The sequence below is a fragment of the Filicampus tigris genome, chromosome 19 (genome assembly GCF_054856515.1).
Source record: "Filicampus tigris isolate MCC_2025a chromosome 19, RoL_Ftig_1.0, whole genome shotgun sequence".
Classification (NCBI taxonomy): Eukaryota; Metazoa; Chordata; class Actinopteri; order Syngnathiformes; family Syngnathidae; genus Filicampus; species Filicampus tigris.
Window position 1 is genome coordinate 10,519,234 of NC_141235.1, and position 14,197 is coordinate 10,533,430.

Consider the following 14,197-nt stretch of genomic DNA (forward strand, 5'->3'; position numbering starts at 1 on the left):
CGCAGGGCACACAGAGACAAAGATCCGCACTCACAATCACACCTAGGGGCAATTTAGAGTCCAATCAACTTACCATGCATGGTTTTGGAGTGTGGGAGGAAACCGGAGGACTGTTAAAGAAATAAAATAATAAAATAAAAGTAGTTAAAAAAACATTAGCACCACCTGGTGACCTGTCACGATGACTGCTTTGTCTTTCATTGGAAATTGTTGGTTCAATATCACGTCACAAAAATGAATCTCATACCATAAAGGTCCGTGTCTCTTTTGGTCATTGGATATTGTTTGGAAGTAGATTAAAAATGGAAAAGGGACTCACTTTCCCCATTTTTAATATATTTTTTCAAACATAACGTAAACGTCCAATGACCAAAAGAGACGCGGACTGTAAAGACAATTAGGCTGACTATAGTGCTGAAGAGGGTTTGTATTGCAAGTGTAAAAATGATCAATTATCAATATTCTTGGCAGTAACAGAAGGACCCAAACGTTAAAATGTTGCTTTACCGTGGCGCAACCGATGACCAAACTGAGACAAAGGTGTAACAAAAAGTGAGTTTATTGTCCAAAAATGACAGCGAAATATGGAAAAACAACAATAACCATCACCAAGCACGGAGTCATCACGGCAAATGGATCATCATAAGAACACGACGGCTAAGATGTTAGGAAAAAACAAAACAAAAACAAAAAAAGTACAAAATGGCACATAAGCATGATGGTAAAAGGTGTGAAACGACAAAAGTTAACACTGCATGGACACTGTGTCAAGCAGAATGATGACGCTCTAAACACATAAAATCACAACCAACATCAGACTAACCGTGTTTAACCCCACTCCCGTGGTTTAACCCCAATTCCACCCCTCCCTCCCTCCCTCGGATTCCAAAGTACAACCAAGTTCAAAACTACACTTTTTTGTTAGTTTTTCTCATCTTTTTTCTCATCTTCACTGGGGTACGAGTGCCAGGTGAGCCGCTCCTCGTAGAAAGAAATGACGACCTGCGGACACTTGACGTTGGCCTCCTTGGCCGGAACCAGGTCTGCTTCATCAGAGTTTTTCCTTAAAAAAGAAAAAAAAACAAAACACCTAAAGTTAGTCTGGAGTGAGAACATTGGAAAGCGGCCGGATGTTGACGATAAGGTTGCAAAATTACAGAAATTTTCAAAGTTGGAAACTTCTCACTAATGAAATACATTCAAACTTGCTAAAGTTCAACTTCCAAATAAAGCTGTTGAACTGTCATGCGGTGGATACGTACCACTTCATGAGGAACATGAGCTCTCCCGTCGAGTCGGTGGCTCCGATAATTCTCTCCGGGTCCAAACCTCTGGCAAAGCCCCTCAACTTCTCCGTCTGACACACACACACAAAATAAAAAAAGGGCTTTACATGACACTCTCTCAGTAGTTTTCTAATAAAGTCAACCTCCATTTATCGTGGGGGACACATTCAAAACCCACCCGCAAGAGATGATTTTGAACTTTCATATAAAAACAAAAAAACTTTTAGAGCCTGACCAATTTAGATTTTTTTTAGGTCGATTTCCGATATTGGACAGAATTGAATATATTTAAAGAAATATATTTATAATGAATGAAATAACATTCTTGGTCCCTTAATGCTTACAACAATAAAGATAATTACGGGCAAAACATTTGTTTATACAACAGAGAGAAAAATCTGCAGATTTTTTGGTACATTTTTTGGGGTTGAGGGGAAATGTTTGAATGAAAAATAATCCGCCGATTTTTAAAGAACTAAACTCAGATGATCAATCGTTGGGCCCTAGTTTTATCTTGAAACTGCTCCAATTTAACAACTTGAACGTCATTGGATTTCATCCAGCATTTCGAGCTTACGTCATCCTTCTTCCTCTTGGATTTACTTTCTTCGCCATCGCCGTCTGCGGACGCCTTTCGTTTACCCTCGTGCGCAGACTTCTGAGACTGGAGGAACTCTGCGATGAGGTCAGGACAGTCTAGGTTGTCCTCCGGCTCCCACGTGTTGTCTTCCCTGCGCGTGTGCACACACACAAAAAGGAGAACCACACCACAAATGAGACGCATACACATGACAGGAGTTAACAACATACACAAAAAATAAATAAGTACAAATTAGACATACACACACACACATATGTACTTTAATTTAGTGGCGTTCAAAAACAACAAAAGACGTGTAGAGACTCACTCCGAGAACCCTTTCCACTTGAGGAGATACTCCACCCTCCCTTTGACCACCCGCCGATTCAGGACCTTCTCCACCACGTATTCCTCCTCCTCCTCCTCTTCCTCGGCTACATCGTCCACCTTCTTGTCTTTCTTCTCGGCCGCGGGCTGCTTGCTCTCTGGCGGACGACAACGTACAGTTAGGCATTCAAACTGCGTACATCAAAGCTGACCTACCGTGGCCACACAAGATCGCAGACTTTTCGGTGGAACGGATACCAACTATAGTGATTGTTTTAGAATCAGAATACCTGTACCCTTTATTGTCATTATGCTTGGTGTACAATGAGATTGGAGCGCTTCCCTTATTCAGTGCAAATTCGAGACGTACAAATATACAGGTAAAAGGTTCTAAAATAATAAACTTTGCATAAGGTATGTGTAAAAAAAAAAAAAAAAAAAAAAAAAAAGTTCTTACGCATAAATAAAGGTGGAGTGCACATAATTAAACAAAGTGGTGTGTTGACCAGAAGGGTGAGGTACTGCATATTGCACTGGAGAGTATAGGTAGTACCACTATCATGACCAACATTAAAATATAGTAGCGTAGTAGGCCTATGTTTAGGCCTACTACGCTACTATATTTTAATCCATCAAAAATCAGGACAGAGGTTTTAAATGCTAAAAAGTATAATGTACAGTTATAAAAGTATCAATTATAATTAAAGTATAATTAATAATAGTTCTGTAAGCCACTGTAACATGCAGTTTAAACATTGCCACATATAGGGAAATCAAAAACAAGTATTTAATGATTCATCCGGCATATCCATTCAATAAATTGTACCAAAATAAGTGTTTAAAAACAAACTCTAAAAGATTAAATACAAATGTGCTGAACTCAAACGTTAAAATACAAGTCAGGTAGTGATTGCCGCATAGCGAAAATATTTAAATAAATAAATAAATGACAAACATCGGCCAAATTATGATGGTTTTGTATAAGATTTGAATGAAAGAATGCCCAAACCTTCTGTAACGCTGGGGCCATCGTTGGGGGTTTCTGTAGTCAGACTCATACTCTTCAGGTAGACCTGGAGACCAGCAGGGTCCTGCTCAAAGTGGTAAGAAAGGAGAAAAGGGCATTGCACACGTCAGTTACTCATCAATCCGTTTCATTTAAGAAGTCTAGTTGTAGACAAACAGGATAAACAATATAAGAAATAAAATATGCAAGTTTAATTTGTTTAGTAATAAGGCTGTAACTCCATTAACCATCAAATGGAATTTACAGTATATTATTTTATTACACTTGACTGTTTTGTACTTGAAATTGAAATTATAGGAGCTCTACATAGTGGCAGCAAACTTGACTCAACTTACTTCACAACAAGCAGCAATTTGCAGAGAGCGAACAATCCTTCAGAAAGGAGGCTTCAAGCGGATTAACGCCACTCCCGATGGAGGTGTCCTGTCCTAAATTTTTTTTTTTAATTAAAAAGAAAACAAAAACATAAAAATTATTACATGTTGCGTTGTTAAAGCAAACTACATCACATTGGTTAATTAATTTCAGCTAGCTTTATGCTAATATACACACTATAAAACACCGCAGACAACTAATGAATAGCATCAATGTTGAGGCTAACAATACTCACGGGCATATAATCTTTATCCTCTGTGAAAAACAACAAGTCTTCGTGAGTTATTATGTAAATATTGTACTGCCCCTTGGTGGCCACAGCACGCAAACCAGAAGAAGCGGCAACGCCAATGGGCCTTGAAGCATGAAATCATTACACACAAACTGTTTAACATTTTACATTCTATTTAAATGTGTTATGCTTTTTATCAAGTACAATACAGTATGGTTCTATTTCTCTTTCAAAAAAACAAAACACATTGCAAATACTTTTTGGAGTGATGGTGTAACGGATTAAAGACATTTCCATTCATTCCAAAGGGAAAGATGCTTTGAGATATTTGTGTTTGCACCACTGTACAATATTTGCAGTAATTACTGTTTCTATTTAAATGAAACTATAGAAATTACGATACGCAAAAAAATGACTTACGTTATTAATTGCGCTTTAAATGTAAAACAAAACGGGTGCAAACAACCACCTGTAGAAGATTGTATGAGAACAACAACAGATGCAGCAGTCGCAGCTCTTTAGGAGAAAAGAATTAAAACGGAAAACAGCGACTATTTGGGGGCGTTTTATGCCGCTACGGTCGCCGCTAAGTAACGTGGGGCAAATCAACGCGTAGCACGACAAAGCCATGCATCCAGGAGACGGCTAGCATGGACGGTCCATCCTCCATATTGTGTTATGCTGCCTTTGCCTCCAGTCCTACGCACAGCGTCGTATAGCGTTATTTTAGATTTAGGTGATTTTTTTTCCTCTCGATGAAAGCGAGGTCCGTGGTGTGCTGAATGAAAAGGTGCTAATTCAAGTGGCTAATGACTAGCCGTGCTTGCTCTCTGTCTGCCTCTCTATCTCACTCGCTCGCTCGCTCTCACACGCACACACACATACATACATGCACGCACGCACACACACACACACACACATATATATATATACACACATTGTTTTAAAGCACTCGCTTTTGGAGGGAAAAAAAATCAACTCACCGCTAACTCACAGTTTGCTTTTTTTGGAGACCCCCGCCCGAAAATGACCACAGCGCCACGCAAGGCTTTTATTGTAGGCTAATAACGTCGGCGTTTGACTGTGTTTGCCCCCTACCTGGTAGGTAACACAGCGCGGCTAGCTTTTGACTAGCTTGGTGCTAAATGTAGCCTAGTGGGCCCCGCCCCTTTTCGTCTGAGACGAGTGGAGGAGGTGAAAGGCAAGCGCTCTGCGCATATGCGCAATGGCCTTTCACTGTCATTACGCTTTTTAATACCTTTTTATCGTTTTTAGCTCCGCACAACGGACTTTATAGAAATTACCTTGCTTCTTTATTCATTCGTATAACGGTTAAGTCGAAGAAACAATCTTGTTCTTGTAATCTTCCCTTTTTAATATCTTTTATACTTGCTTGTAAAAAACAACGGAAATCAAAAAAATAAAATACAGCAGAGACCTATACTATTCAATTTTTTTCGTTTGGATGTATGGTTTCGTTGGCAACTACACTATACGCATTTCATTTATCAAACGATGAAAACAGCGACCATTGTTTTTTTCAGCCCGCTCGCTTTCTTATTCTCCACCAATCACACACCATTCTCGAGTAATGTTACTTCAAGGACCCCCGCAATTCAGAAACACCAACATGACGTCCGTGCTGTTTTTCGTTTTTCTTTCTTCAAAGCTAGTTTTTGTTTTCTTTTTTCAGGGTGAAAGTCAAGGAGTAGTTTCTTCGTTTATGACTCGTTGGTTGCCCCAATGCGCATGCGTACTAGTCAAGGAGAGGGGCGGTGGGGAGCACCCCCCAACCGCTGACGTCATGAAGGCTTACCAGGCTAGCATACAGTTCTCGTGTGACTTGCGAAATGGAGACTGGAGCTTGTTGGACCAACAAACCGCCAGACTGAAACACCGGGGCGCTTTCGGCTTGTGTTTCAGATAAACACCATCATCTACTAGCGAGCCAACTTTAAACCCAATACGCCCTCTTGCAAATTTACAGTCACTTCGTAAAAGGTAAGTACAATTAGCTTTTAGCTCTAGATTGCTTTAGCACAACACTGACAGCTTTTCTAAACCAGTGGTCTCTTCAGGTATTCTCTTGACTGTTAAAAAAAAGTGATTGTTAAATATCACATTTGTAGTAGTTGTGTCAACCAGTTGTGAACAAGTGCGAACGATGGCTTCACTAATTACCTTTTTAATCGTTCCAACTTGGCAACAGTTAAAGAGATGTTTTCTGTTTGACATGCTCAACACTATAACGAGACAGGTTGAGGCATTCAACAGATGCGTAATTGGATTTATGACATTTATATTTCCCAAAAAAAGAAAAGAAAAGAAAGTACATTTGTAATCAGACGTGGAGTTTGTCCAGCCTAATCATTTGATTTTATGCACCACATGTCAGTAACACAAACTGCTAATTTTTCATCTCAATCGATTAGTGTCCCTCCCTGGCCTTGTGATGGCCAGCTGAGTCACTGCTGATTGGCCTGTCAGTGTTGAAATGGAAACCACAAGGTACAGGTTCCTGTAGGATTTTCGTGTTTTCGGAATTTGAATTGGAACGGATGACTGATTCAAAAATCGGTGAAGAAATGTGGAACGAGGAGGTAAATATGTTATAACAGATCTTAATTTTGTGGGAAATTGATAGTTGAGTGTTATAGTAGGTCTTGGATGATGTGAAGATTTTTTTTTTTAATTATTATTTGGGGATCGGTAGAGATATGTGGGTAAAGGACGTTGCTATGTAAAATATATTTTCTTAATTTGTGAGTTTTTTTTGAATGAGCTGAACATTTTGAGGTTGGAGTTGTTTGAATTGGTTAATTGTGCAAGTTTGAGATTAAAAAAAAAAAAAGATATATAAATGTAGCATTCCTTAATTTTGGAATGTTACTGTGAAAACTGGATTTTTTTGGATTATGGAAAAAAATTTCCAAAATGTTCTGCATGTTTGAATTTGGAATAAGAAAGATGGGAAATGTGTTTTATTGTTGTTGACTGTCGCATTTACTTTTTTTGTGTGTGGAAAAACTGGATTTTTGGAAAGTATTAAATTTGTAGCATGGGTGTCCTAAATTTGGGGGATTTCTTTTTTTTTTTTTGTGTGCAAATCTCTTAAAATTTGAATCATAATGGCAAACAGTGAGCATCATAATAAAAGCAATTTAAGAATTTTGGTTTTAGCACACCACACACGGCAGGACAATCTGATAAGATTACGAGAGCCATTGCGAGAGTCGTCCCAGATCTACGATTGTCGGGAAGGGAGATTCGAGGCTAAAATTGGGCTGATTTATCCTGACGTGTGAACCGGGCTACAGAAAACCGACGCTTGGCCAAATATTTATTTAAAAAAAAAAAAGTTGTGTCTCGAAAAGTTGAAGTACTGTTCTACGTGGTGGCAGCAAACTTCACATCAACCAAAAGATAGTAAACATTTTTTTTCAACGAGGCCAATTTGTTTATTGCCATTTCCACTTGACATTAACAGTAAAACTCAATATGTAAAAAGAGAATCACACATTGTGTATTTATCCAAACCACACATTTTCCATTAGTCTCCTACTATCTTAACACTAAAACTAATGGGAATTACCATTGACGGGCTAAAGAAAGCAGCACCAAAATTGAAGTAGTTTAAAAAACTTGTATTTCAACACCACAGGCATCTATTCTTTATCCTCAGCAGACATGACAGCTTAGTCTCATGTTCTGTATGTAGAGTGATCTTTTCTAAAGAACACGTTCCATTTTTCTTGGTGTTCTTTGAGGGAACTAGATGGAGTTAAAGCATTTCCATTCATGTATGGGTAAATATGGTTATTAAATAAGGGTGTTTTGACTTCCAAATGTGGTCTTGGAACCAATGAAATTCATAAGTCAAGGCACCACTGGAGGTGAGCGCTCCCCAGCATTCACGCTATGCGTCATTTAGTGTGTGACTGATAAAAGTGCAACGAGAGTGACTTTTCCTTCTTTTCCTGCTTCACAGGGTGAGTCATGGACACACTGCGCAGCATGTGAATTGAAACCGCTTCTTGTGTCTCTTCTCCGTACACACGCCAACATCATTGCACCAATGACCATGAACCACGAAGATGTAAGTCACCTCTTTGTATGCATATATTTACAGGCCCTATACGACCCCCCCGCCCTCCACAACCACCACCACGTCCTTCATAATGAAGCATGTCATCCAGTGCATGCGTTAAGATCCAACATCTATTTTATCCCATAGGAAGTACTAGTACAATAGAAATCTTTTTTTTTCCAGGGACAAAGTGTAAAAATATATAATATATGGGACTGCGACAATATATACAATAGAAATATTTAAAGGATGCTGTTTTTTCCCCCCAACTCCATGCAGGAGTTTGTTGCCGTGCGGGTTCAAGATCCCCGCATGCAGAACGAAGGCTTGTGGAATTCGTACGTGGATTACAAGATCTTCCTCCATGTGAGTGTGACTTTTCAAATGATTTGTCAAAAAGATTAAAGAAATACTACACACAGTTGGCCCACCACACATTCATATTATCAAGAGTTCTCTAATATTTTCTGTTGCACTAATTTAGCCCCTTTTGCCCTAAAATTGCTTAGTTAAAAAGTATTTGTTTTCGAGTAGATTTATTTTAACTGACTTTTTTCATTCAAGTTTTTTTCTCCGTTGGTTTGGCTCATTTCTTGAAACTGAAAGAACATTCTTAAAACCAAACAGTCTTAAAGTTCTGTGGAACAACACAATCCTCGATCAAATTGAGTGAAGGAGAGTACTTGAGACATGAACTAAGACATTTGCAATTTGATGAAATCAATGCGAAATAACATGCATTTTATTTTCATTCATGTATCTCATTGGGGGAAAATGACATTAAGTATAGATTATAAAATAAGAATATTACCAAAAATAGACAATTTAAAAATGAGATGATTATTTAAGTAAAAGTATTTTAAAATACTCTTCAATCTTTTTTCTACAATCTCACTTGTCTCTAGTTTAATTCAGTCATATCACACCTTCTTAATCTCAGACAGATGACTTTAGCGGATCGTTTCCTGGTGTTGTCGTGGCAACCGTCTGTCTTTAGCACCGTCGAGTCAGCAGCGAGCCCCCTCTCGTGATCTTGCGTCACCGGCGTCCACTTTAATCCTGACTGCACACCAACGGAAAAAAAAATACGACAAAACAGTCACCACTTCTGTAACCAAGGCATTTGACATGCGTCATCACAGTAAAAGAAAAATCTAACACTGTAACCGGCAAATTATAGCAAGAATATAAATGAACAAGAAAAATAGGAGACCGCTAATGCATTTTTTTAAAAAACAAATGTCTACTGGGCATCTGACCTGACAACTACTCACTGGTGTAGATGCTAAGGTGTGTTTTGTTTTGTGCGGTTGCAGACCAACAGCAAGGCGTTCACCGCCAAGACGTCGTGTGTGCGGCGGCGCTACAGCGAGTTTGCGTGGCTGAAGAAGAAGCTGCAGAAGAACGCCGGCTTGGTGTGAGTAAAGCTGAGCCCAGCATATTCACGCTTCGGATTCCTATCATTTGTATGTCTTCGGTACCATCTGGTGGTAGCTTGGTGCCGAGGAAAATGTGTTGAAGCAAGTTGAGGACTTTCATTTTGACAAAAGTAGTGCTTTGCTATCATCTTGTGGCATCTACAAATGCTTCCGGGTGGCGTCAATTCCGCAAGTCTCTGGTTCTGTCGCCTGCATCCAGCCGAAGTGACTGTGCTTTTGTAAGCAAGGCTTCAGTCTGGTCGTAGCTATGCTGTTCGTGTAAGCGGTGCACATCAGCAGGGACAGTGTCAAGCTTTTAGTGTTTGACAGAGCTGTTCATGTTCCTATAGGCCAGTTCCAGACCTTCCTGGAAAGTCCTTCTTTTCCTTCAGCAATGAGGATTTCTTGGAGCGGAGGCGTCAAGGACTTCAAGTCTTCCTGGACAAGTCAGTCCCTGTCTTCACCGCCAATATTGACTCTTGAGTACTCACCAATACCAAGTACTGATGCCACTAGTACTTATGATACTAAGGCCGGTATCGGCACGATACAGATAGCTGGTCTTGATATTCGTCCATCCCTAGTTTTGTGTTTTATATTTTTTTCTTGTTTTTTTTATTTTGTGTTTGTGCACACATTGTTTTTTGTTTGAATACATTTTTATTATTGTTTTTAATTTGTGTGTGTATATTGTTTTTAGTGGATTTTAGTGTGTACTTTGTGTGCGCATATTTTGTTTTTGTAGCGTGTGCTTTTTGAGTGTGCATTTTTGTGTGATGTTTGTTTTTGGCTTTGATTTGTGTATTTTTAATTATTTTGGGGGGGGCAGTTGGTGTGTGTGATTTATTTATTGTGTGTTTTTCAGTGCATTTAATGACTTGTTTTTTTGTATGTTCATTGATTTGATTTGGTGCGCATGTTCCAGGGTGGTGAACATGACGGTGTGCCTGTCGGACAGCCAGCTTCACCTGTTCCTGCAGACGCAGCTGCCCGTGGGTCACATTTTGGACTGCGTGCAAGGCCACACCCCCTACTCGGTGACGGACGCTATCCTGACCTACGCTTCGTCTAATCGGGGCTGGGCTCAGGCTCAGGAGGAGGACGCTGTAGTCAAAGAGCCAAGTCTCAGCGTGTCTTACGAGTCCATGGAAAGGTGAGGGCGTCGCCGTAGCAACCACCTGTTCGGTTTAAAGTCATTCGCCACCTCATCTAAAGTTTGGTAGAACATAAAGCAACCTCTGTAATTATTGACAACCTTGGTATAGATGTGTTAAAAGCCTTAAAATGAAGTTATTTTTTATTGCGGAAGCATACTCTCGTAGGAGATGTCGTGTATATGCTGTCGGCATGTGAAGCCCTTTGAGACGTTCCTGTGATTAAAGGCTATATAAATAAATTTGACTTGACTTGAATAATGTATATCTGTACATATGAATTCCTGCCATCTACATTTATTGGCAACTAATCTCCCCCCCACAGCCCGGCTCCTCATCAGTCTCGCCCTCACAACAAAGATGGAAATAGCCTGGTGCTCTTCTCATGTGGCGACGACGACGACGACATAATTGAACCTCACGATTTGACCGCCCGGGACAAAGCCACGCCGGCCATCTTCTACCTGGGGGATGGCCAGGACGAGCGGACGCTGACTGAAGATGCCACATCTGGGAGCAGTTGCATGGAGACCCCCGTGGAGGTCCATTCTCCTGGCATTGAGGAGGCAGCACAGTTGGTGGTCCTGGTTAACAGTTCTGAGGTGGAGGAGGAACTTGCGGCTGAGGCGGTCGGGTCCCGACAGGAAGCGGTAAGCGAGGAGGACGCCGCCTCGCTCTCGTCGTCCAACGAGAGCATCGTACAAGTCAGCGACGAAGACGACGTGGTCAGTCGCGACCGTTTGTCACCAAACGGCTTCGCCAAGATGTCCCCCGAGGATGACGGCCGCTGGCCGCACGTGTCCGGCGAGACCGCTGTGGACCTCCAACTAAACGGTTGCGGTGACCGGGAGCTGAGTAACTCTTTGGATGTCAATTTTGCTGAGAATGACTTCAGCGTGTTGGGGAGCAGCTCAGCTCCAGAATTAGCTCACGGAAAACACTCACAGTTGTCAGACTAAAGAGGATGTTTAACATTTATTTTAGTGCTTTATGGCAGACTCCTCAGTTCTGAAATGTCATAAACCTAACCCCCTAAAACATACAACTGTGACACCCCCAACCTTAAAAATTTTAAAATTGTCATTAGTTGCAACAAGATAGCGAATTGAACCTTGTTCTTTAATTTCAACATAGTTCTACGGCACAAAAGCAATATTTTGGAGAAATGGCAAACACCGCGAATTGGAGGACAGATTCCCTCCCCCCAAAAATCTGCCAAATAGGAGAATCGCTTTTTTCAAGTTCAGTTCTGAACTGTTATGTCTCTTGAGGGACGGCACTTAAGGAAATGTACAACTTTTTTTTTTTTTGCGACTTTGGAAATAGAAATAAATTTTGGGGGAAAGTGTTTTTTAAAAACCAATTTTTGGAAATATATGCTGCACAAACTCGTTGAGCGTCCAATTTGCCCAACAACTGTAGCCTTGCCAGACTAAAGATTTAGTTTTGCCTTTTATTTAAAAACTTAACATTCATTTGAACACTTTGATAGCAGGCTTCTCAGTTGTAAATGGTGTCATGTCCCTCTTGGGACTGCAGAGGGAGCCAAAGTTCTCCGGAAGCGTTTTTGGGGCACATGGACCAGAATGGACCTGGTTTGTCAATTACTCATATTTAGACAAACAAGCATTAACTTTCACACTTATGGGAAATTTCGGGTCTTCACATAACCTAGCTTGCATGTTTTTATCATGTGAGAGAGGACGCCAGCAAAAACCCTCGCAAGCACAGGGCACCCAAAATTCAAACACTGAACCGCAACTGTGAGACAGTAGTGCTAGCCACTATGCTGTCCAAAATTAAAATCCATTCAAAACATTTTAAATGTGACAGTAAGACAAAAATAAAGGACTAATCTGTGCCGTTTATTAGTTTCCCCATGTAGGTAAATTTATCGCATCCACTTAAATGTGATTTGTGATTATCATGTTTAAAAAGGGATTGACTTTATCTCGTTGTGCATTAAAAAACTGACTTTTAATGAGTCTTTTTCTTTTAGTTGTTTGACAGATTATTTTGCTGAAATGTTTCTCAGTGAGGTTCATTGCTGTTTATTTCACAATGCACAATTTTAGTTTTCAATAAAGGTCAGCTGTTAATGTGATCAACTATCTTCATCCTCTTGTAGTTTATTTGAAATAAACATTTTTTGCTATTTTAATGCGTCTCTCTTGACTTTGCACTCTTCACTTCCCAAAAAAATCTGCCGCCTAGTGGCCAACATAGAAACCTGCAACTAACATCTCCACCAGACGTCTTAATATTTCATAGTTTGCAAAATAATTATTTAATGACTGATGAAAATCTGCAATATGATTTCGCGATATTTATAAATAATGCCATTTTATTTACAGAACAATTCTGCTTATGTTACCTGTTAGAATTAATGTCACTTTTGGATTGTGGATTTCTCCATCCGTACCTGCTGCAGCTCACAGGATATAGGCTGGGTGCAGGAAGTCCTTGGGGACGATACCCACAATGCCGTTCAGCTCGCCGACCCACCAGCCGTCGATGTTGTACTCCTGGAAACATAACAGCTGTCAATCACTGTCATTGTGAAGTCCAGAATGGAGCTTTCAGAACAGTTCAAAATTAAACATGAATAAGGTTGGGCACATTTTTAAGATCAAGGGCTGCATTTCATTCTTAAAGTCTAAGTAGATATGGTCATTTTTTAATTTTTTTTTTTTCATTCATAAAATTACAAATTAGTATAGAAAATACCTTAAATTTATTTTCATATAAAAATGAGAAATACTATTTAGAATTAATGTAATTATAGTGACCTAGCCAATTATTTCTTGAAATAAAATTACTTGTTAATAAATCGTTAAATTATTTTACCATTTTTTTATTTCTCTTACAAAAAAAATCAACCAATTATTCATTTAATTAAAATTAAGACAACACTTTAAAAATGTTAAATGTACATTTAAATTAATTTTAGTAACTTAAATACACAAAATAGCCTATTCTACTCGAAAAATAATTCTCATTTTTATATTGTCTTATTCATAAACTATAATCAACCAACAATACAAAATGTATGCATTTTTGTAACTCTACTATCAACCCACACCCGCCAATTGTTAAATGAGATAAAAACTGAAAAAAAAGACTTCATGTTTACACATGTTAAAAATGATTAAATCATCCAAGGATCATATTTGTGTAAATGAAATAAATGCGGGCATCTGAGCCAACCTTCGAGCTAAGGAAAAAAAAAATCTAAACGCATTTGGCCTGTTGTTTACTGACTTAAACATGATTAAACTACAGTTGCCTCGAGTCGTTAATTATGTTTGTGCTGCAAAATATGAACAAATTATCTTTAAATGAAACAACTTAGCAACCAGCAGGTGGACAAACAGATTTTAATTGGCTCTTTATTGTATAACTTAGTTTGATTGCTGTTGTTTTTGTTGGAGCTGTTTGGGAAGTAGAAGCGGGTAGAAGAATCACAAAAATGCAATGTGGACCTTTCAGTGCATATACACTTTACATATTTATAGTTATACCACTGCCAGTGTCAATAATTTCATGCAGTATTTCCCATTTTGCGCTTACTGTACAATTACAATTAGACCACATTTATTACTTGTATATACCAACATGCAACATTGTTTGCATTAGACTGAAACGTATTTTATTCCCTCCTCAATTCTGATCTTTGTTTTTGTGTTTTGTTGGTTACAGGGTTATAATAGT

At 39.2% G+C, this 14,197-nt stretch overlaps 3 protein-coding genes across 5 annotated transcripts in view; 1 reads left to right on the forward strand and 2 right to left on the reverse strand.

Moving 5' to 3' along the window:
- Positions 1-543: 543 nt before the first annotated feature.
- LOC147129447 (chromobox protein homolog 1-like) lies at positions 544-4,866 on the reverse strand. The gene is made up of 7 exons (XM_086016183.1): positions 4,811-4,866; positions 3,556-3,648; positions 3,203-3,284; positions 2,195-2,351; positions 1,864-2,017; positions 1,263-1,357; positions 544-1,063 (listed from the first exon to the last, which is right to left on the reverse strand). Exons 3-7 carry the CDS (start codon positions 3,249-3,251, stop codon positions 922-924), a joined length of 597 nt encoding a protein of 198 aa, XP_085872309.1. The 5' UTR covers positions 3,252-3,284; positions 3,556-3,648; positions 4,811-4,866; the 3' UTR covers positions 544-921.
- skap1 (src kinase associated phosphoprotein 1) overlaps positions 3,565-14,197 on the reverse strand; it is a 45,865-nt gene continuing 35,232 nt past the window's right edge. Inside the window, exons 13-15 of one of the 2 annotated variants that reach the window (XR_015082452.1) lie at positions 12,909-13,011; positions 8,841-8,977; positions 3,565-3,648 (exon numbers count right to left, since the gene is read on the reverse strand). Coding sequence is in view for 1 of the 2 variants with exons in the window: in XM_086016182.1 (XP_085872308.1) it covers positions 12,919-13,011 (93 nt within the window). In the remaining variant the exon portion in view is untranslated. Of the gene's footprint in view, positions 3,649-8,840; positions 8,978-9,466; positions 13,012-14,197 lie in introns of those variants that run through there. The other variant, XM_086016182.1, reaches the window with a different exon arrangement.
- On the forward strand, positions 4,409-12,641 carry snx11 (sorting nexin 11). Of its 2 annotated transcripts, none has more exons than XM_086016180.1 (8): positions 4,409-4,617; positions 5,521-5,828; positions 7,816-7,923; positions 8,194-8,280; positions 9,231-9,331; positions 9,683-9,778; positions 10,258-10,485; positions 10,812-12,641. In XM_086016180.1, the coding sequence occupies exons 3-8, from the start codon at positions 7,903-7,905 to the stop codon at positions 11,443-11,445; spliced, it is 1,167 nt and encodes a 388-aa protein (XP_085872306.1). In that variant the 5' UTR covers positions 4,409-4,617; positions 5,521-5,828; positions 7,816-7,902; the 3' UTR covers positions 11,446-12,641. The 2 variants fall into 2 exon arrangements, with proteins under 2 accessions (XP_085872306.1, XP_085872307.1); XM_086016181.1 differs by having other exon boundaries at positions 5,751-5,828.